Source organism: Saccopteryx leptura, chromosome 8, assembly GCF_036850995.1.
Source record: "Saccopteryx leptura isolate mSacLep1 chromosome 8, mSacLep1_pri_phased_curated, whole genome shotgun sequence".
Lineage (NCBI taxonomy): Eukaryota > Metazoa > Chordata > Mammalia > Chiroptera > Emballonuridae > Saccopteryx > Saccopteryx leptura.
In genome coordinates, this window is record NC_089510.1 from 21,430,472 (window position 1) to 21,455,144 (window position 24,673).

The following is a 24,673-nucleotide window of genomic DNA, read 5'->3' on the forward strand; positions in this document are numbered from 1 at the left end:
GTGATGTTTGCAAAACTGTTTTAAAATTCTGTATATACATCATAAGTGGAGCAGAAGCATCCTTCGTTAACCACATCACAGAGAAATCTGGATTAGTCCATCTATCCGCCAGACAACATTCAGAGAGAGCAAAATACCCATGTTCTAAGGCAAAGATGACACTTGGTTGGTGGAAGCCAATTTTTTACATTGGTATTTTTGGCTCCATACAAAATGAAACAGAGATAGTCATCCAGTGGTCCTTGATTAGTCCTGAAGCCATCAAAGTATGATTTTCTTAGTTGCTGTTGATTCCCATCTTTGATTTATAAGGTTTTTTGGCTTGTCTTGGTAAGAAAAAATTGTAACACTGGATAGATTTTTTTTTATATATAGCCTTTTTCTTTTGGAAACATAAAACACCACAAAACCACACATAGCCCATTTGTAAAAGATTAGGAAACTTCCAGCAGAAGGAATGGGGTTGTTTAAAGTTATATTTTCCTTTTAGCAAGATCCACAAGAAAAGGATAGAGTGTCGTGCTTAAAGGGGAACAGATTTTTGTATTTTTTGGCAAGATCTTAAATCCTCTGTTGCTATATTTGGCTCCCTGCAAAGAGTCTCTTGTACAAGTGCAAAGCAAAGATCAATGCTGGTGTTCTTCATTCAGCCACGGCCAAACTTGGTATGGAAAGTGAAGCAGTTGTGCTTGAGTGTTGTTTTTAAGAGCGTCTAGCTCATTTATTGATCAACGGCATTTTAAGAGTATATGTACTTACTTTACACATTAAATGTATCAAAACATGTTTGCTTCCCATAACAATTTTTCCACTGCTTAACTGATAACAGATGCAATGATTCAATCTAGACAGAAATGCAAAAGCTTTACCACGTCAGTGTGGTCATATATATATAGATAGTTAGTCAATTGTGTATAAGCAAGTCAAATGAGATGCTTGGAGACTTAGAACATCACAGGATGGGCATATGTTCCCAAAAAAGGAAGCAAAAACAATTAAATGGTAGTGATTGTCCCCAAAGAAAACACACTTCAGCGAGGAAGAATCTGTACCAGATGTCCTGCTCTCCACCCCCCTGAGTGCCTGTCTGAAATAAATACCGCATAACCCTTTGGATCCCAAGACACTATAATAACCATGTGAAATGTTTAATGGGGTCACAGGAATTTCCTTCATACGCAATGATTTAAGTGAAGATGAATCTTACACAAATGACCATTGCAAACATGAAACAAACCTTGCTAGTTCCAGTGATACAGTAAATTCACCCAGATTGTAAGGCTGATAAAAAAGAAAAAAAAATGAAATATAATAGTAATTGTGGTAGGTAGAATGGCACCCCCAAAATGTTCACATCTTAATTCTCAGAACCTGTGAATATGTTGCCTAACATTTAAGGACTTGGCAGATATAATTAAGGACTTTGAGATGGGGAGGATTATCCGGGTAAAGCCAATTACAATGTAATTACAAAGGTCCTTAAATATGTGAAAGGGAGGTAAAAGGGGGTCAGAGCAATGCTATGTGAGAAGGACTTGATCAGATATTTCAGGCATTAGAGATGGAGGGAGAGGCCCTACTAACCAAGGACTCTAAATTCTGAAAATGGCACAAAAACAGATTCTCTCTTGGAGTTCCAGAAGAATGCAGCTGACACTTTGATTTTAGCCCATTGAGATCAGGACCAAATGTCTGACCTATGAAGCTGTAAGATAATAAATTTATGTTGTTTTAAGCCATTGAATTTGTGGTAATTCTTTACAGCACCCATAGAAAGCTTATAACAATAGTCTAGTCTAAATATATGGACACTGTTCAAAAACCAGTGCAAAATTATTTCACCTGGAATGCCGGAGGGTCTACTGATTCAAATACTGATTTTCAGACTTTGTACTTTCACATTAAAAACTCATTTAATAAAAAAATAAAAAAACCTATGGTAGGGAAACTCTAGCTTCCTTTTAAAATATAAGGTCTTGGACTTCTTTCTAGGTGCATTTCTTCACTGTCAATGAATTGTTCGGAAAGTGTTTCCTTGTCCAAACTACTTATAGCAAGTTATGTATCAACAAATGTAAAACACAAAGCAAAACAAAACACCAAAATACACCTCTCCCAAAGAGTTGACTGATAACTTAGAAGCATTGTATTACAAATTCATTAGCTTCCCACTGTTATGCAATATAGCCCATTTCTTTTGTTCTTCTATTATTATCACTTGCTTTAGATCTCATTTCTCAGTGTAACATATATTCCTTGGCTCTAAAAATTAACTTCATGAAAAAGAAAACTATGATGTTTAATTTTCAAAGATATTCATATTGTTTAATTAAATAGAAAAAACAGAGAGCTTTAGGTAATTATCAAGAAATGCAGACAAAACCAAAATGCTAATCAAATATAAACATTAAGTTCACATTAAATTTATTGAACAAATTGAAGATGACATCTGTTTTTGTTACAGTCCTCCATTATATTATATCATCAACATAGTTATGAGACCTGCATCCGAAAAGTAAATAGAAATATGAAAATGTCTTTCCCCAACCCCAAGAAAAACAGAAAAAAATATATGATTGTATAATTAACCTTAAAGCCAATAGTTTTATGAATTATGTGTTTTTGTTGTAAATTAAGAATATAACATAGCTAAGATTAATTAATTTGTCTTTCTGGAAATGTAAATTTAAGATAGCATAAAACTTTCATAAAACCAACAAATCTGAAATTTCACTGTATTTCAAGGTTGTAAGATATTTCTATCATTGCTTTTCAGGTTACTTAATCAAATGACAAATAGAAGTTTAACATAATATGTATTTTTTTATAAAAGTATATCTTCTTTTTTGGATTTATATGATGAAAACAAATTGAATCTATGTCTTCTTTTTAATATATGCCCTTTAAATGATACAAAGAATTCATGTGAAAACCATTCCCTATACTGTATATCCAGAGGGGGAAAAAATGTGTGGAATAGTATTTTTAAATCAGATATACTATCCAAGATTGTAAATATCTTAAGAAATTAAATCAAGTATGTAAATAATCATTATTATTTTTTCCTTAGCCATAGCTTGGGAAAAAAGATGTACATCTGTATTAGTATAAAGAGATGCCATTTAAAAGTTCACATCTTATGCATATACAAAAAAAAAAGTTAATTAAAGAATCTTGTATACTAAGAGAATTATACTTAGATCAAAATTAAATTGTCCAGAAATTATTCCAAAGGAAGCTAATTGGTGGTGACCTGTCCTTTCCTAGAAAGTGTCATTGTACTTATACAACAGAATTGGCAAATTATACTTATTATTTCTCACCATTTTAAAAGGGGGTTCAAATAAATCTATTGGACTAAATCCGCTTGCAATCTCAAAGAGCTGGTTTGATCAATTATTTGAAACCAGAAAAATAGTTCTCACACAAACAGAAACAAAAAAAAATGCACAAAGACAATAAAAGAAATAAGAAAATCAAGCTCTTTTAATAATAATGACTATTTCTGTACTTTGGAAAGGTGTATAGGCAATATTCCCAGAGAACACTGAAAGAAAGAAAAAAAAAACTACAGAAAAATTCTGAAAGTCAGTTTGCAATATCCATGACCAAGGTAGGAAAGTAATTAACATTTTTAAGCCATTGAGACTGTGATTTGCAGGCCCCACCCACACCCCAGTCTCCAGTCATCCCCTTTTGGGTAGTTTACCTATTTCATCCTCAACATACAGTATTGAACTAGAACTTTAACCTGTTTTTTTCTAAAAACAACTTTAATAATAGCTTTAATATTAGTTTAAAGGGCTCTTGGATCATAATTTTAGGAAATAAATTTTAATTTCTCTCTCAAACAAGCCTTAGATTTTTCTAAAAGATTGTGTCCTCTATCCTGGATGAAAGAATAAAACAAAACTGCATCCTCGGGGTCCTGCATATTAAAATTGGCAGGCCTATTGCAATCCTGGTCTGAAACAATTTCTGCTTTCTGCTGTCCTTCTGTCTGTTGTGAAGGTGATCAATCACAGGAATTCTAACTGCCATCAATACCCCTCCGTAACTGCAATAGTTCAACTGAACTCTTTCCATGTTCAATAACTGACACAGTGTCCACATCTGCTTCTAATAAAATTGTTTCTTTTTTTCTCAAGCAGAGTAAATCTGCTGACTGAAATCGTAAAGGGTTCTGTTTTTTCTTTTTTTTTTTTTTTATCCCCTTTACATGCGGATGATTTTTTTCCACTATATTTTGCATTTTTTCTTCCAAGGCAAAAAGAAAAAAAAAAAACTGAATAACTTCAAAAGTAATGTTCTTGCTCCAGGTGCTAAAGAAGCCCAAAACATAACTGAAAAGTACAAACTTTGGTGACTTAATGGACCTGTTGCTTTCACTTTGGAAAAAAAAAATAATCCTAGGGCCCTGGATAAATCAAGTTTTAGAATAGGTATGAAAACTCAATGTGGAACCTATGTACCAGTAATAGGTTATTCTCCTTCATAAATGGCACACGAAAATATTGAGATAATTAAAAATTCACATTTTATCTTCAATACTTTGTAGAAGGCAAAGATTCTCTCACAATAATTTGTCATGGAAAAGCACAGTCATGTATCTACTGCTGCAGAAATGGGCATGGAAAGTAAAGAGGGACACTAGGGGGCTCAGCTTTATGACCTACTTCCTCAACTGATATACATTTGTGGCAGCTGTCATTTATTAAATATCGACTGTGAGTCGATGATTGAATAGATATATATCCAACCTTCACAGCCTTCCAGTAGGAATTATTACCCCACTTTACTCATGAGATAAATAAATGAAACCCCAAGTCACACATATCTAATTGTGGCCATGCCACAATTCCGAGAATGACCCAATGCCCAACTCTTGGCCATTAATTCATTCTACCTCTCTATTCATCCCCTCGTCATAACTCTAACATAAATATTTTCTTTTTCCACCACTAATTCCACTGCTCTGTTGAGTTAATTCAGCAAAGATTATCTAACAAAGGAACACTCAGTAGGAAACAGAATGGGGTTTCTTAAAATATAGTTTCTGATTGCTCCTTTAAATTATAAATGTAACATTAAACCAGACGGTAAGTGTAAAAATTGGATTCTGTCATATATTCTACAGGTTTTAGAGTAGAAATGGACAAATACTACTTGCATAATGAATACCAGTTCCTCAATGGTATATTTTATAATGCCTAGAATTTTTTTTGATGTTTCATATAAAGAAATTAATTCTTCAATTATTTGTCATTCACTAGTTCTCAGTTGAAAAAAATCAAAGCAATCCTGGGCACTTTTGCTTAAAATAATATTGTAAGAAATTTTAAGAGGAATGAGAGAGAAGAAAGAATAGAGGAGGTGAGGAGTGAATGGTTAACCTTCTTAAGAAGAAATATTGATTTTTTAGACATGTTTAGAACTTTTTTTAAAATAAACCAGGAGAGACCCATAACCTGTTAAGTTTGAATTTCTCACTGTTGTCTTGTTCCTTAGTTAGCTCCTGAGATGTTGGGTCGAAGCATAGATTAGATGTCAAATAAGTCAGATAGTTTTCTAGGATCTAGTTCACAGATCTTTGGAAAGCTTGAATAATTTAAAGAATTGTCTAAGATAGAATGTTTCCACACAAAATTGAGGAAGGAAGTGATAACCTTCAATAGAGCAATTTGGAAGACGCTAAGTTCAACGGTATCATTTTAATATGAAAAACAAAACAAAACAGAACAAACCAGGCCCAGAGTGTGATAGCAGTTAAAATAAAGAAAGTTCAGAATCTTATGCTAAATTACAACTCATCTTCTTTTATAACTTCTGCTGATAGTAATACTACAAACATGCCAAGGGGATGCCGGACAGTTACAGACATACACCCATTCACTTGTTACTTAGATTTGATCTACTCCTTGTACATTCAAGGATTCAACCCTTGCTATGCCAACAAAACTTAGGCCTGTTCTCACTTACAAAGCTTTCCTGTGTACAGCAGAATTTAGTTTCCCAACTCCTCTTGAGCCTCCAGAACCAAGGAATATTCCATCCTATGGTTGTCAGGAATGGCACAGAACACAGTCTCAATTCAGGGTGAAGCTATAGAATCATCTGCACTCTCTCCTTCAATTCAGTTCAGTGGATTATAAGACAAAGAACAAAGAGTTAAGAGTTTTCTTCTATTAATTAGGAAAATCCAGTTGAATGACCTAAATGAGTCGGAGTACAATACCCTTCTCAGAAAAATTGCAAAATTCAATAGGTCCTAAGGGAAGAAAAGTACATAATCCCCAGCAACTCATCCCATAGGTACTACCAAATACTTGTCATTGAAAACTTGGAGGATACAAGATGAAACAAATTTTATAAATTCATTCAACTCTGTGCTCCACAGATTCGGAAAAATTATAAACAACTGTAATAAATCAAATTGTAAATCAAAATGTAGATAATTTAACCAAACCAGGTTCTAGAAATCTAAATTCATGTCATGAGTAAGTGGAAGATACCTTAAGTTTGGACCTCACATTAGGTAAAAACGTGCATATCATGCTAAGGAGAACCTAATTAATAAGAAGCAATGTATGGAATGATAAGAATACAACAAGACGGTATAGATTTATAACTCATGAGGTGCATCGGGAAGGAAAACTAGTACACAAAATACAGCTAAGGAAAATATCTGAAAATCATCTGTAAGAACTCTGCCTAGCTAAGCAGAGGTTGTGTTGTTCTTATAGCTAAAATGTTCATATATATAATATACAAGGTTTAAGATGAAAAGTGGTATTTTGCTATACACTGTATTTCACATGGGAGAGGACAGGAATGGGAAAATTTAAGAAATCTATTTCCTGACCAAAAGTTCTTTAGAGCATTAACTTTTCAAAATGACCCATCTTTAAAAAGAGTTGGAAAGAAAGAATGGACTTTGCATTAAAAGTCTGTAGAATATCATTAACTGCTACTTCATAATCTTTTCCTAGCAGGGTTTTAATGATCATTCCAACTTCCTTTATTTAGATTCTGAGGACCACATCAACTTGAATCTGGGGTTTCAAATAATATATTTCAAATAACAAATTGTCAACTTATTAACCCAATTTCAGTAATTGTGGTATAAATTCAAACCAAAGTTTTATTTTGCTCTACATTTTTCCTTATGAAGAATTAAATCACCTAAAACCGGATTTAAACAATAACAAAAACCTTGCAAAAAACCTATGTTAAAATATTCCATATACAATATATTAGTTTTCAATTCACAATGACAGGCAACATTATTAGAAACAGTCACTGAATTAAAGGCTTTGTAATGTGTCTAGTACCTTCCCGAGTATTACTCCTTCAATCTATCTCCAGGAAAAAAAAAATCTACTTAAAATATGACCTTAAAAATTGCCATGAATGAATAATTAGGAACAAGAAAAATAAGTCACTGGCACTCAAAGGTAGCATGGTTCAATGCATTTTCTTCCCCAGTAGTTGGGTATACACTCTGGTTCCATTTATTAAAGTCAGATGGACTAGAAAGAGAACTGCACACTCTATGCAAACTCTTCATCTGATCTCAAGTTTATGCAAACTTTTTAAATCAACCTGTAAGCACTCTTTTGGAGAAATCAAAGTAATGAAATATTTTTTTTTCTTTAGTGTAGTCATTGAAACACTTCCTTTCAAGTTATACATATAATCCAAAGTTAAGTAAGCTGGCATGGAGTTAAATCTTCACTGTGATTTAATGTAATACAATACTATGGTGGCATAGTTATGGTGCTACTTTTGTAAAAAGGGAGAGATTTTCAAACACTTGAGGTAAACCTAGAAAGCCCAGAGCATATCACAGACATCTTAAAGACAAGCATTTTAAACATTTTCACCAGTGCTTCTCTGAGAGCAAGTTCTTTAAACAGAACTTAACAATTTTTACAATATTTAAAAAAAATACATCCCTCAAAAATAGCCCATCAATGCTAAATCAAACTTTCTGTATTTCTACAAAAATAGATGCACATAGAGCTATAAAATTGTATTCCTGAAAGAATGAGCATATTCATTTGTGGTTCATCTTTTCCTGACAAGATGGTTGGTTAAAATAAAAATCAAAATAAAACAAAATTAAACTATGTATTGATAAAAGCAAGACAAAAAGAGAGAGTTGCACAGTTGGCAAAGGCTCAGATGAGGGGAAAAACAAACAAAAAAATCTTCAATGTCTAGGACCCACTCTGCTTTCTCAAGGAAAGGCTCCAAACCAAAGTCAGCTGGCTGACACTTCTCCTTCCATGTCTATTGTGTCCCATTGCAGAATGGAAAGTCCTGGTAGCATCTTTCCCAGTGGGTGCGCGGATTCACGCTCCAATCCGACTTACTAATACTGTGTGTTTCAGTACCATGGTGATTCTTTGCTCTTGTCTTGGTGCTGTAGACCTAGGAAAAGTGACAAGGAGAGAAACAAAAAGCATTAACATGCATAACACTAAAAAAAAATGGGAATCATCTACAATGCTTTGAATACAGAAACCAAAAAGGCAACTGACACAACTCTGAAGTATAACCTAAGGAATACCTGATCTTGAAGAAAATTTTGTGCTTGAGCTCTTAATTTTCAAAATGTCAACCAACAGGTGACACACACGCTAGCTGAGGGTAGTGCTGTTTGTACAGTGGAAATTCTTTACTGTGGTTTTTATTTCCTTGGAGTATGAGTGAATAAGAAATTAAAAATAGAAAAATTAATAAAATAAAATAAAACAAACTATTTTATTTCTAATTTCAAAAGGAGTGGATATTGAGGGAAAACGATGCAACTAATCTTTGGGGCATTTAGGCTGAATTGTAGTTAATTCTTTTCAGTAACAAAAATGATACTATTTGGACTACAGTAGTGAATAAATTCTAGTGTTATTTTGAAATGTATTCCACCGTGGAATTGTTATAAATTATGATGAGCAATTAGACATGATTAAAAAATGAATCTAGTGTCAGTAAAATATAGTTGGTTCACAGTTAAGAGTACAAACTTATGAATTTACTTATTTCTTATCACATCTTCCTCCAGAAAATATTTAAGATAGCTTACAAATATCCAAACTTCATAACAAGAAAATGAAATTTACAGGTAAAATTAAAAGAATAGTAAACAAAGGAAAATATGTATGGATTCTAATTCATAGCTAAAATGGTTAGGAAGTTTATCAAAGAGTAAACAAAACAGAAAATGTGACTGATTCGGCACTCATGTAGTCAATTGACTAATTTCTGATACAGACAATTAGCATAGCATAGCAAGCTCCTTACACCCGCTTGAAGTCACTTTCTTCAGTTTCTTTTTTGTTTTGTTTTTTTTGTTTGGTTTGGTTTGGTTTTTTTGTCCAGAAGCATAGTTGTTTGGAAGAGTAAAAATTCAGAATAAGGGTTGCTCTTAATTTGTTTAAAACCAAATACCAAAACATGAAGGTAAGGCTATTAAATAAGTGGGTATATACAAAGCCTGACTCCTATTGTGTCCATCCTTGATCTAAAGCTGTTTAAGTCTGGGCTAGATGTCAGAAATAGAACAGTTAAATGAGCCAGTACTGTTTTCAACTGTACTTGTTACTAAAACAGCTGCAGTGATTTCATTTCTTGTCTTTCCAACTTGTCAAAGAATTTTAGAAAACAATGGGTATCAGTACAAAACAGAATTAGTCAGTCGTTGATGGGAGACATTAAGATAATTTTAAAAAGTCTACTAAAGGAAAGGAGAACAAATGAGACAAAGAAACTCACAGAACTATAAGTCACTATCTGTGTTCTTTAGCATTAGCATCTTGGGAGAAAGAAACACTTCCTGAGGAAATATTAGTTCCACCTTAATATTTTTTCTTATGTGTACTAGTCTTATATTTAGATAGAGTAATTTTTTTCTCTACATTTCAAATAAAGAGGAGGACCATAAAGAGGACAAAAGAGGGGGAGAAAAAAATAAGTTAAGGAATTTGGGGGTATATCAATTCATTCTAAGTTTTCTTTACTCATTTACAAAAGATTGTACAGTTAGAATAATTTACAATCTACCATAGTCGCTGTTGGGTGACTCTTATAATCTAAACCACCTTAACTGACAATCTGCTGACTGCATAAATATTTTTTTCATTATTAAAACGTCTCATCTTCTATGTGACTCAGTATTTCCACACTTGAAGACTCCATCAATCTATAGAATGTCAGCACTGCAAGTCATGAATAGTGTTGGAATCATCAAGTGGTTTGAGTCTTTTTTTCCCTCTTAAATAAAGGCAATCCCTAGTTAGCTTTTCAAAGACATATGACTCCTTTAAAACCATGTTAGCCTTTTTCTGTAGACAAGAATTGAATTACTTAACACAGCCCTGAATTTTCCAACCAGAATAACAGAAGGTATTCTCTCATTATAACTTCATTTTATCTTTTTTTTTTTTGGTTTTCAAGTTTTTTCATTACTATAAAAAAAATCAATTCTATTCATCTGTGATTTGAAATGTATTAAATATCTAATGCCGTCCTGTGTTTCAGCTTCTTGGTGAAGACACATAAGTCAAACCTTTGCTTTAATTACCAGGTATTCATACCTGTAAATTTTAAAACCAACATAAGTGAAGTACAAGAAAATGAACAATGACAAACAGACCCTACTACTAAGTTGCAACAGAGAAGCAGGGTTATCATTTTTCCTGCTATACAATCGGTGAGGGTAGATTAGGATATTAAGCCACCCCGTATATTTAGTTTTCCCAGTAAGAGTTAAAGAGAACAAAATCATTAATCCACGAACTTTATGTGGTCTGCGATATCATTAACACATGGTCCTTATGTGATCTACATATATCCAGGATTTCCCTAAATTTTCTTACCAGAACACAAAATGCCTTGCTATAATTTTGTTTCTATTCAGGCTTTTTGCTTTCTCATTTCCTTAACTTAACCCTATATAAATAAGTTGATAACATATACTGAAAACTCCCCACTGGTCATCTGAAATCACCCATATTTATCTTCTCGGTGTTTTTAACCCAGATTGGCTTAGCCATTTAATCAATAAGATTGTCAGTAGATAGGAAAATAGACATCATAAAAATTATGTTAATGAGCATATCCTTAAGACTAAATATAGCAGGCACTGTGTTAAGTGCTTTATATGAAATATCTCATTAAATGCCACACACTGTGCTATATCATATCCACTTTACAAGTGGGAAAAAGTGAAATTAAGAAACGCTAGGCAACTATAAAACAGTAGAGCTAGGATTGCAAATGAGGTAGTCTGATGTCAGAGTCACTAGTCTTAACTGCAATGTATATGGCCTCTCTTATATGGGCTATACAGGCTATAGGCTGTGACACTAACCTATACTTCCCTAACTCCCCAAGTCAAAATTCTTTCATAAAATCAATTTAAGGAAATGTTAATGCATTTTTATATTCTTTTTTGATTGTTTAGAAACACTTCAATTTAACAGAACTGATATCAGAATTAACATAGTATCTGTCTTAGTGATCTTTTTAACTACACATCTGCAATCTTTTTCTTAAGACATAGCAAATGATTACACAGTAGTTCAGATGAAGACTACATACATTAGCTACACAAGAGGATATGTCATACTAACTGAAATGTTTTTTGAAATATCAGTATAACCATTCTCCCCTTCCCTAAACTTCGCCAGTGTGAACACTGAAGACATAAGGTAGACATTTGGCCTATGTGGTGGTTGTGGAAAATAGACTTGAAAACAAACACATCACATTGTAGGCTTTGGAGTTTTAGAGTCTGGGATTCAGTTAGGAGAAAAAAGCATAAAAGGAAATGTCATCCCAAAAACCCAGTCCCTCACTTCTCTTCTATCACCGCTATCATCTGACCACCAAAAGGAAAAGGAAAAAGAATATCCAGACCCAGGAAGAACACAGAGGAAGCATAAACATAGAAAAGAAGTTTAAGATAATTAGGTGTGAGAGAGAAGTCTTGGGCAAGGAAGATCATAATATGATCTCCCTTAAAATGTGAAGAATCTGTTTAACAAGGCACCATAAATCATTTTCTAGCTGAGATTTTTAGGAGACATTAACTTCACAGACTCAACGTTTGCAAAAGATTCTGGGAATAAGGAAGTAGAAATAACAACAGGGTGTGTCCAGGCATGCAAAGCTTGGAGAATTCCATCTCTGTTGGTCCTAAATTTTCCATGAGCTCTCTGAGAATAATACAAACATTAGCTCAGAAAGAATTCTAGTTGAGCCCGCTAGCATGTTCCAAAGCTATGATCTGGGTACCCCATGGCAGAAGAAATGGCATGGACCACACCACCTGAGCATCTTGAAGGAGCACAAACACCAAGAAGCTGAACTCAAGTTAAACAGGTTATTATGGGGGTGGGCACAAAACAGAGAATACACAGAAAGGCAGAACAGGGGAGGGAATATGCTTGGATACAAGACCAAGAATACCTCTTAATTGACAATTTTTGTAATACGACTAACCTTAACAGAGACACAATCCCAGGGAGAAAGTAAGGAAAGAATCTGAGAAGAGGTTTTATCTCTAAATAGGAAACTGTTTTAAACTAAACTCAATGGGATATCATTGGGTTGAACCAAGAATACTCAGAATTGATGTGATTAAGTTTTCTGCTATTGAGTAGAAATAAAAAATTTGGTTACTGAAAAAGCTCTACACTGGCACACTTGAGTTTTAAAGACTGTTTAATATTAATTACATCCCCTGGAAAATCACACCCTACTTCTAATTCCTTTGACATAATCACTTGACAACACCATTGACTATAGCTCTAAAGTAAGTTGAATATGTTTCCAATTAATTTTATTGCTGGGGATAAAAAAAGGTAATGTGGTCAACATAAACTTCATAATAGGTTGTATATATGAAGAGAAGACAGAGAAACATCAAACTTGAAAGTGGGGATAGAATATTTTATTTCATAGATAATAAGAATCTAGAAATCCTTTTGAATCAGAATGCTTACTATTAGATAATAAGCTGGCAGTTTATTCTTACATTAAAAAATAAATCCTTATTTTATTTCTGCTTTAATAAAGACATGTCATATTCATTATAAATATAAATATAGACAACACTGTATTGGATGCTATATCAAAATATCTAACCTTCACCAACAACCTGACCTCTAACGTAGACACAGTGAGAGATGATCACAAAAGTGATGGCAGAGACAGTCATCTTATCTTCTCCCACTTTATAAAATTATCACTGGTAATGACCATACAACTGCATTTGTTTGTCTGAGCCCTGGGACAATCAGTTTAGTGCTAGTTAAGAATTTCTAAGTAAGATCTACATGGAAGTAGCACCTTAACACAAATGTAGAGAAAAAAATATAAGAGCAAGAGTGACCCAAGTTGGGAAGTAGGATTTCATTTTAGGTGCATATCAAGATGAATCATGTTTAACCACCATGAAGAACCCCCATTATTCTTTTTTAAAATATACATATTTTTTTAAATTTCAAAACATCTTAGGTTTCTTGTTTAAAAATCAAGTCATGGAGTATTTATAAAGTAAAATTTCTACATTATATCCCACCATCAAACAATTTGCTCTGTGCGCTCAATGTACACACATACTTACACTACTATTTATACTGTGCTTACAACGTGCTTATTTCACAAGAGATATTATCTTGAAAAACCATTCCACATCACTATATATAGATAAACCCGTTGGAAGGCCTGCACAGTATCCATTGTACCCTATACTGTAAACTACACAATTCTCTATAGATCTACCGCATTTGAATACACAAGGACAAATATATAAATATATGTTATTTATGTAAATATTTTAGTAGATAAATTTCTAAAAAATTAAAACTATGCTTGCTGAGGCCTTGGCTGGTTGACTCAGTGGATAGAGCATCAGCCCAGCTTGTGGATGATCCGAGTTTGTTCCCTGCTCAGGGCACACATGAGAAGCAACCATCTGCTCCTCTTTCCCCACCCTTTCCCCTTTCTCTCTCCCTTTTCCCTCCTTTGCAGCCAGTGGCTTGGTTGGTCCAAGCATTGGATTCACTGGCTTCAGGCACTGAGGACAGCTCTGTTGATTCTAGCATTGGCCCTAGATGGGGATTGCTGGGTGGATTCTGGTCAGGCTAATGTGTGTTGGGGGGGAGGGTGTCTCCCTACCGCTCTGCTTTTCACTTAAAAAATACATATATATGCTTGCTAAACCCAAGCACCTCTGTATACTTACATTTACATATTTCATTGAGGGTGCTGTTTAAGGAAGTCTCTAGCAATAATCATAATTTTTTACTGTTTAATATTATTAGAAATTAAAAGTACCTAATTGTTTTAATTTGCACTTCTTCCCACCTTACTGAAGCTGAACATTATGTGATTATAGCATTTCTTTCTCCATGTTTTACCTTTGGCCACGTTTCGATGCTTCGAAGAGAGTAATTTCCTCATTGATTTCTAAGTGTTTTGGTATATTAGATATATTAACAATTTTTTTCCTCATATATTACAAAACTTTGCCAGTTTGATGAGTACGAAGTACCTCTATACTTAGTACTTAAATATCAAACAATAATTCTGTTTTAATGTCATTCCGAATAATATGTATTTTTGAACTAGAAAAACAAAAACTTATTATGACACTTGAATTGCAATTACCCTTTTATCATTACAACTCTTACACACTAAAACAATAGTAGTAGTCTCTTAACTATAACTGTGTAATAATTTATTAGCAGAAGAAGATTTTTCTGTTTATGAAGATGTTTTCCTTAGGGTATATTTAGAATTGACTGAAAATCTTCATATAGCAGTAGTCGTAAACAATGAGATTAAAAAAAACTATCTGAATTTGTCAAAATATCTTTAAATTCCAATTCAGAAGGTGAGTAGAAACGTAAAACCCGCTGAACCTGACATTATTACTGGTGGACCAGTTATTGTTATTTACTCAGTTATTGTTAAGAAGCATAGCGCCCGCACACCTGAGGCCAACACTGCAGGTAAATAGCAGCTCAGTGCTAGGTGTTTCCACTGCTCCCGTTTCTCCACTGCCAGGCAGCTAGCCACCTTAGTCTCCCTGTCCTTTCAGAACCCTAGCCCCTCCAAAACCCACAAACGCTCCCATGTAGAGTCTTCAGCCTTTGTCTTTAGCAGCATGCATTCACTTCCTCAGACTTGTGTGTGTCAAAATGCCCTGCTGGACGGGAAACTGACAAGTATTATAAACATCAGGATGTGGAGCTACAAATCTGAATCTGTCATATTAAAACTGACTGTGTGGACAACATAAAATACACATCACAAAGTCAGGTAGTTTTTGATCACAGCAGCAATTTACCATGCTCAAAATGTGAACGTCAGTGTGATAACCTCATGGGTAAAAAAAGAAGCTTGGGATCAGGAGATACAAGATGGGATGGAGACACTTCTCCCCAATTCAGTGGCCTCAATTTCAAAAGCAGATATAAAGAACCCTTGAAGACAGAGACAAAGGAAAAAGGAAAGATGGAGTGGGGGAGAGTGAAATGGAACACCCTCTGTAATTTCTTCTACAGATTTTCTCCCAGAGCTGGAGAGGAGCAAATCCAAAAAATGCTTGGATCACTTATTGTAACTGAAACCACAAGTTATAGTACTCTCAAGAGATTCTAACTATCCAGACATCTGCTGGATAACAAATGCAGCCAAACATGCATCTTTAAAGAGGTTTCTAGGTTATGCAGTGACAGTTTTATGATCCAGAAAATAGATAATCCAACCAGAGGAAGAGTTAATCTGGATCCATTGCTTTGTCACAGAAACATAATTAGGAATAAAATGATAACACAGGAAACACTGTACCTGGGAGTATGGGTGGTTAAAAAAACATGAAAATTTTACCAATTACTTTTAAATCTGCAGAAATAGAAATCTCTTTTTATGCCTATTTGATTTAAGTAATCAATCTTTCCATTAAATCAAAACATATTGGAAATTATCAGGAGAGAATGAGATATACTGTGTATATATCAATTCTGTACTGACATCAGTCATTTTTCACAAGCTTGCTCTCTGACATTTTCCAGAGGAGTCAGTCTAATCCAAGAAAACATAAATAGAACTTCAATGATTATGAGGATGCGAAGCATCATCTGATCCTGCTCAAACAAAGCAGCCATGAAAATAAGTATTATAGCACATGCTTGTGGTTGACAGAAACTATGAAGTTAACTCTCCAGTATATCAGGCTGTATTCAAATGAAAAACAGCATATTTTGCCTCTCATCGGTCTCTTGCAAGACGGTTTTTTTTTTGTTTTTGGTCATCTTTTTGCCAGGGAATTCTGAACATGTTGGCCACAGACAATTGTTTGTGAAACTTGATATTGTTGATAAATAAAACAATAAGAGTTAGGCAGCCTGAAAGAGAATAAAGAGAATCTGCAAATTCCACAGGCCATATAGGATTTTTATATATAAATATAATCTTTGTAGCCTGTTTGAAAGCTAATGTCGAATTGTCTGGGGACAAGTTCTGAGACGGATTTCTTCTTTTGAGCTGTTTCTTTCAGATGTAGCCTTATATGTGATATGAGAAAGAGTACATCATCACTGAAAAGCTAATTTGCTGATACAAAGGACACTGACCCCTGGACCAGGCTTTTTAACACTTTGAATGATTGTCCATTTGGAGTCATGCAAGAATTACCCAGGACTTTTTTCAACCTATACAGCTCCCATCTCAGATGAGCACAGAAGTTTCTCTTGGGAAGACTAGAATTTGAAAAAGTCCCCAAGCGCAATCACAGATAGTTAATGACAGCCCTTTAAGAAATAATCAAAAGATAACAACATTGCCCAATTTTGCTTGCAATTAAAAATAAGTTTCAGAGAACCACCTATAAAAACTTATTTACAAAATTAATACTCATCCCCTGGCCATTTGACTCAGTGGTAGAGTGTCGGCTCATGCGTGGATGCCCCTGGGTTCATTCCTGGTCAGGGCACACAGGAGAACTGACCATCTGCTTCTCCCCTATTCTCTCTCTCTTCTCCTCCCACAGCCGTGGCTTGATTGGTTTGAGCATATCAGCCTGCGTGCTGAGGATGGCTCTCTGTCTGGACACCTCAGCCGCTAAAAATAGTGTTTGGTTGCCAGCAGCCCTAGATGGGCAGAGCATCAACCCAGGCAGGGTTGCCAGGTAGATCCAGGTCAGGGCACATGTCTCTCTCTCTCTCTCTCCTCTTCTCACTTAAAATAATAATATTAATAATAAAACAATACTCAAATGTAAAATAAATCAGTTTTTAGTTTTTAAAAATTAGTGAGTATTTAATGGAGTCTGGATGAGTTTAATTACGTGTATAGTCTAACTTCCCTGGTCCGCACATAAAATTTCATTTGGATATTTCTGAGTAATAAGTACAAACATCTCAGCAATACATAAGCACAGTAGGGTAAGATGTAACTTGTTTTAGTACCCTCTCATTCCACGGGGCAGTGTGTTGTTCTACATAAAGGAAACTATGTTTTAAAATGTCTTGAAGTTGTACATCCGATAATGCTTCAAATGTTCATCTTTATTCTTTATCCCACCTCTCCTATTTGCCCAAACAAGAAAAAACACCCAGTTTTCATTGTGTGGCCAACACAGGCAAACACCACTACTAGGAAATTAAATTCCCAACAAATATCACAGCCATTCTTCAAGAACAGAAATGAGTTAAGTTAGATACAGCCAGGAAGTGGCAGAGACGTTTAAAGCTAGCATCTCTGTTATTCATGATGCCATGAGAATCTCCAGTGTGAATTTCTTTTTCTGTTTGAAATGCACCATACTTATAAAGAATAATGAGATATTTAGTTCTGCATATGTGTCACCATCTAGAAAACACAAGCACGAGCCTTAGGTCATTGAAATCTCTCTGTTGTGTCAAAAGAGAACATAGCATTTTCATTTTCATCTGAAGAAGTTCTGAGTCTTATTCAACATAACACAGCTAAGTGGTGACACAGGACCCAGAATCTATTTTGGGGGGGTCCTCTGCTTTTCCCACGCACATCTCAGAACACACATTTCTACATCTCTGCAAATTTTCCTATGTTGGCCATCATTTTAATGTGCCCTTAAGTGTTTTGAGGGTGAACATAAATTAGTAATAAAATTAATTTTCTTTTCTCCTTTTTTTCTTTACCTGTTTGTTTCACACACATACATATGCATATACATGCACACATATGATTTTTTTTTGTTCTAAACTCTTCTCCTCTCTTCCTTGATCTCAACACCCGCAGCCCTAAAAGGAAGCACATTTTGACCAGCTAGTTTTCTCTTCTTTCATTGAATTACGTGTGCATGCACACACCACAGACACACGTACACACTGGTTTCCTTGTCACCCATTTTAGGCAAGAAATGCACATACATGCTTTTCTGTATCTTTTTGTTTTTTTAGTCAACGATACCACAGAGGATCCACTCATAGTTTCCCTTCTTCACAGCAGTCACTTGATTCCAGAGTTTGGCTACTGTGAACATTATCACAACCAACAACTTTGTACGTATATCTTTATATGCTGCTGCTTCATTAAAGCGGTAGAGACCCACAAGGCCAAAGTTTATGAGTATTTTAAATTGCAATACATTTTCTAGTTTACTTTTAAAAAAACTTTTAACTCCTTAATTTTCTACCAGCAGTGTATGATCAATAGCATTTTCCCTAAAGCACGGTGCATTTTACAGGGGTTCAAACGGACACACACAGACGCTCACACCTGACTCGTGTGGCCATGCGGTTATTTGTGTTATGAAGCTAAGGCAGGGGTCCCCAAACTTTTTACACAGGGGGCCAAGTTCACTGTCCCTCAGACCATTGGAGGGCTGGACTATAAAAAAAACTATGAACAAATCCCTATGCACACTGCACAGATCTTATTTTAAAGTAAAAAAAAAAAAAAAAAACGGGAACAAATACAATTTTTAAAATAAAGAACAAGTAAATTTAAATCAATAAACTGACCAGTATTTCAATGGGAACTATGCTCCTCTCACTGACCACCAATGAAAGAGGTGCCCCTTCCGGAAGTGCAGCGGGGGCCGGATAAATGGTCTCAGGGGGCCGCATGTGGCTCGCAGGCCGTAGTTTGGGGACCCCTGAGCTAAGGCATCCTAAACCACGCTGGCTGCTCTCGGAAAGCTCCCGCACTCATCCCATAGGGCAGGGAGATCTGTGAGGGAAAAGTCCACGCTTTGGGCATTGTGACATATGGCACTGTTCTCTGGACGGAGGCCCAGAAGAGAGCCTGGACAAGGTCGGCAGGGCTCTGGGACAGCAGTGGAATTTCATTAAGGTCCTGCAGGATCCAGCCGCGGACGCTCAGCACTGACAGCAGTGCTCTGGAATGCGCTTCTCCCTCTGATTCACCATCCAGGTCCTTTTCATGCACAGCTCACTCTCTGGCTGGAATCTCCCGGCACTGTGCATGCACCTCAGAGATGGTTCCCATTACCCTTCTGGTCATGAAACTGTCATTCTGGACAGGCGCCCTGTACAACTAATGCCATTCAAGAGTGCATAAATATTTGACACCCCTTTGGTGGGGGGGGGGTCTCTCTGTGAAAAATAAACTTGTGACATAAACCATTTAAAAAGAAAATGTTTTGCAGCCAGGGTGAAGCAATTGGTTGTTAATTGCTAGAGTCCTGATTGTTACCAAATCATTATGAACTTTAAAAAAAAAAAAATCCAGGGAAAGTATTAATTCATAAACATTCTGCCTAATGTTTTGTTAACCAGCAACTGTTGCCTTGTGACATTTTAACTCTCCAGATTCAGATCATGCCCTCAAGGTAAGAATCCAGAAGTCTATAAACCTTCATTGAACAGCACAACTGCCGCTGAGAAACTGGAATGCAGGCTTCTGCAAAATGCTATTTTTGATGTGTTGACTCGCTGAAATGAAATGACTGGAAGTCAATGTCTAAGCCTATTCTATCTTAGAGCACCCCTAAAACTTTTCCTCATTTCCTTATCATTTTTAACAATCGCTAATAATGTTAAGATAGATTCCAATAAATCACTAACCCTATAACCTTCAGAACTGCAACAACTAATACATATGTTTGGAGAGGCAATGTGGAAGGAGGGAAACTTCTTTAGCTGGTCACCTTCAATGGAGGTTATTTTGATGTCCTCTCTTCTTTAGAGTGAAAAATACCTCAGTACTTTATATTTTATATAAATCATATTATCCTGTTAATTATTCCTGTGACTGACTGATGATTTCTTTCCAAATTTACAATCTCTCTCTCTCTCTCTCTCTCTCTCTCTCCCTCTCTCATTGTAAAATCTGGAATGGGAGCATTACGATCTGAAGTAAACATTCAAATATCTTAGGTTGGTCACTTTTGGTTTCTTTTAGTATTTATTTTTCAAATGTATATGCTCAGAGACAGAAATAATTTATTGGATATTCAGCTTCATGATTTTAATTCCCTTAATATACTCAAAGACATTTAAAAATTAGTAACACCTTAAAAAGGGCTGTTAAAATAGTTTGGCATGATTATTATGAGAACTTTCATGCAATCACAATCTTTCTGCCCAGGCTTCCAGCACCAGACCGTCAACCAGGAGGCATGGGTCTTGCGATGTGATCTAGCAAGACAGCAGACACACAGGATGGATGAAAAAGCAAGTTGCAATTTGATGTCCATCCCTCCTTCCTAGAGAGAAACTTCCTCTTCATTTGCTGCTCTAATGCATAGATATTTTTATCCTGCTTTTTTTTTATTTCCTATGTTTGATGAAACAAAGATATATATGTTTCTACTAACAAATAGTAATGGGAACATCTGTATAATGTTGAACAAGACTGAACACCAGTATCTCAACTGAAATAGTTTAATTGGCCTATTTTAAAGTGAACGCTATGTAACAATTTGGGGCAAAAATAATTCCACCTTAAATCTCATTAAAATAGTTATAATTTGTAAGTGAGGGTGCTTTCACAAAACATTCAGATTAAAAAAATTCAGATTAAGCCAGAATATTTCAATGTAGTTTACAGGCCTTATTCCATGAAGAATTCAGAAAACCATTTAAAGTGACTTAGCTAATTATGACATATATTATCAGACACAAAGTGTCTATGAGAAGTGTAAATAAGGAAATCTGTGTACTCCAAACTTCCCTATTGGTACCCAGTGCTCCTTATCTAATATTAGATTTTAAGTCCTTAGAATTTTCTTTCAAGTTTCTTATCAAAATCATTCTATTCACAGATTTATCAAACCCATTTGTGAAAGTCTCTTCAGAAATAATTTATTTTATGCCTCAACTTGTGAGAGAATACTAGAAACATAGCTTCCTGTACTTACAGAAAATTTCACAATCTGAATTTAGTAAGTAATCTGTAGATGTAGTAACTACTGTAGTTTTGTTACACTTTGCCGAGCAAGAATAAATGTCCCATCCTATGATACATAATCACCTGGGGCAGAATCATTCAGTCATTGAATCTCTTATTTCTGTAAATGCATAGCTAATGTTTACATGACAAATTTTTTGATGGCCTGACCTGTGGTGGCGCAGTGGATAAAGCGTCGATCTGGAAATGCTGAGGTCGCCAGTTCGAAACCCTGGGCTTGCCTGGTCAAGGCACATATGGGAGTTGATGCTTCCAGCTCCTCCCTCCCTTCTCTCTCTCTGTTCTCTCTCTCTCTCTCTCTCTCTCTCTCTCTCTCTCCCTCTCCTCTCTAAAAAATGAATAAATAAATAAAAAATAAAAAAATAAAATAAAATGAAAATTTTTTTGAGAAGCTAAACGATACATCAACATGTTAATTCCCTTTACCTCCAGATTTCCTGAACCTGTGTTATACTAAAGAATGTTATTTGGGGGGAAGGAGGGAGTAATTTTAGCTTACCTAAATATATCTTATAAAAAAGAATATGTGTACGTCAATTCTAAACTGTTTATATGAAGTAATTGTGACATTCCACAAAGTAAAAAAATAATTTTATAATAATTTTGTAGCTAAAATAACATGAGGGATTCTAACAAAAATAAATCTGTGGATCTAGAGATGAAAATAATCTCAAACCATGAGCAGCTTGTGTTTATAAAGAAGAAGTCATACCACAAAACATGACTGATTTTCCTTTTGGTAGATTTAAATACAGTGGATGAAGTGGAACTTATAAAAAAAGTCAACTCTGTATTTCAATAAAAAGACCTCATTAACTAATTTTTACTTGAAAAATTAATTCATGGCCTTGGCCGGTTGGCTCAGTGGTAGAGCATCAGCCCAGCATGTGGAAGTCCTGGGTTGAATTCCCGACCAGGGCACACAAGAGAAGCGCCCAGCTCCTTCTCCACCCTTCCCCCTCTACCTTCTCTCCATCTCTCTCTTCCCCTCCCTTAGCCAAGACTCCACTGGAGCAAAGTTGGCCTGGGTGATGAGGATGGCTCCATGTCCTCTGCCTCAGGTGCTAGAATGGCTCCAGTTGCAACAGAGCAACACCCCAGATGGGCAGAGCTTCGGCCCCTACTGGGCATGCCGGGTGGATCCCGGTCGGATGCATATGGGAGTCTGTCTCTCTGCCCCCCCCCACTTCTCACTTCAGAAAAATACAAAAAAAAAATTAATTCAAACTGGATGAGATATGGAAAGTTGTGTGTCTTATTTTAGGTAAATTATTGTCAATAACAAGAAATAAGAATGTGAGCATTTCAGTAAAATTCATGGTATCGTTATGGCAACTAAAAAAGAAATAGTAGGTCAGAATTTACTTAATATCACAAAAAAAATCTGAGCAGAATATAAAGAGACGTATTCTTGCATTCATATATGATATCTAATAACATATTATCAAAATCATAAATATATCCATGTTTAACTCTCTTCTCACTACGCAAAGGGGCCAATACTCTGAGCCTACTTAAGTTAGTCCTTCATATCCTGGACCCACCCTTCTTCTAGGTATTAATGTTTGGCCCCATCTACCCTTCTTAATGTACTATAGAGCAGTTTAATGCAAAGTAAAAGCCATCAATAAAAATTAAAAACTATGGCTTTTATTATGGGTAAATAAATAAGCTAAAAAGCATTTTCCAAAGAGCATTCCTTGAAAAGATAATCAGTATGTTAAACAAAATGTGCCCATAAGAAAATCAGAGTGGAAAAATCTCTTATTAAAATTCAATATATTTCTTTCCTAAAGAATGTATAATAACTTTTTACATGATGAAGTAAATTGTGATCTCAAAGGCAGGCATATAGTCAGGCAATGTTAACTAATTAATTTCACCTCAGACCTCTTTTTTTTTTTTTCCATTAAGTCCTTATTACTTGCTGAAATTACTGTTCCCATGAAACCCAGTTTTGAGACTGTTAAGCAGAATGGAGAAAGCCCAATGTGAGATTTGTGATAACAGTGTTTTGGTAAAGGTGGGTATTTTCACGAGGACGGTGGACACAGATGCCTTAGGATCATGTCAATAGGTATGCAGTATCTATTTTAAAAAGGGAGCAATAAACGAAAGCAAATCAGGTGTGACAGAAGAGAGAGCCAGGACACCGGTGATGCAAGTGAGGCCCCCTGGGTGCAAACTTTAAGGAGGTCTGTGTAGATGGGACCCTGAGAATGAGAATGTCTTCAGATTTTACGCCTGAATCACCTCCCTCCTCTCACCCCATCTTGGAACCTTCAGAAAAAATGGACTATTTCACTTCCTTTCAGTGCAAGAATTTTGCCTACAAAATCTCAGAACTCTATTACTATATGGTGTAATCATTTTTAGTTAATTACCAATGTAACAAATGCCTTTTGAAAAAATGTCAAGAAATATAGAAGTTTATAAAATAAAAAGCGACACTCTCTCAACCCCACAGTTCTACTCTTACATATATACCCAAGAGAACTGAAAACAAAACTTGTACCTGAGGGTTCATTGCAGTATTACTCTTACTGGCCAAAAACAGAAAGAAACCAATTTAAAAATAAACAAAACGTGGTATGTCTATCCACACAATGGCAAAGTATCCACCCGCATTAAGAAGTAAAGTTCTAATACGTGCTCCATGGATGAATCTTAACAACAGGCTGCTAAGTGAGTGAAGGAAGACACAAAAGGCCAAATACTGTATCATTCTATTTATATGCACTGTCCAAAAAAGGAAAATGCATACAAGCAGAAAGTAGATTAGTGTTTGCCAGGGCACACGGGGTGGGCAGAGGGGAATTGGGAGTGACTCCTAAGAGATAAGGAATTTCTTTTTGAGCTGATAGAAATGTTCTGGAATTAGATAGTGTGGATGGTTGCACAACATTGTGAACATACTAAAAACCAGGGAATTATACATTTTAGAACGGTGTAGCATATGACATAATATAATCTCAATAATGATTTAAAAGCTACAAAAGCGAGGATCTGTTTACCTTCCCCTGTATAGCTAGCAGGTATAGAATATGCTATCAGGTGCAGAGAACGTTGGCAAATGTTTTTGCTTCATTAAGAAATTTGCCCCAAACCCTACAGCTAGTGAGTGACAGAGGTGAGCCTATAAAATCAGATGGTCTTCCTTCAAAGCTCAAGGTGCCCACTAATTACTAATGAGTAATAATCATTAAAAGTAGAGGGGGTATATAATTCTAGATAATTGTCACTG

General features: G+C 35.4%; 1 protein-coding gene across 4 annotated transcripts in view; it reads right to left on the bottom strand.

Moving 5' to 3' along the window:
* Positions 1–4,268: 4,268 nt before the first annotated feature.
* The window catches only part of VGLL3 (vestigial like family member 3), a 52,357-nt gene continuing 31,952 nt past the window's right edge, over positions 4,269–24,673 (bottom strand). For all 4 annotated transcript variants that reach the window (XM_066346961.1, XM_066346960.1, XM_066346963.1 and 1 more), the window contains exon 4: positions 4,269–8,433. In XM_066346961.1, the coding sequence (XP_066203058.1) occupies positions 8,390–8,433 (44 nt within the window). In that variant the 3' untranslated portion in view covers positions 4,269–8,389. The remainder of the gene's footprint in view (positions 8,434–24,673) is intronic.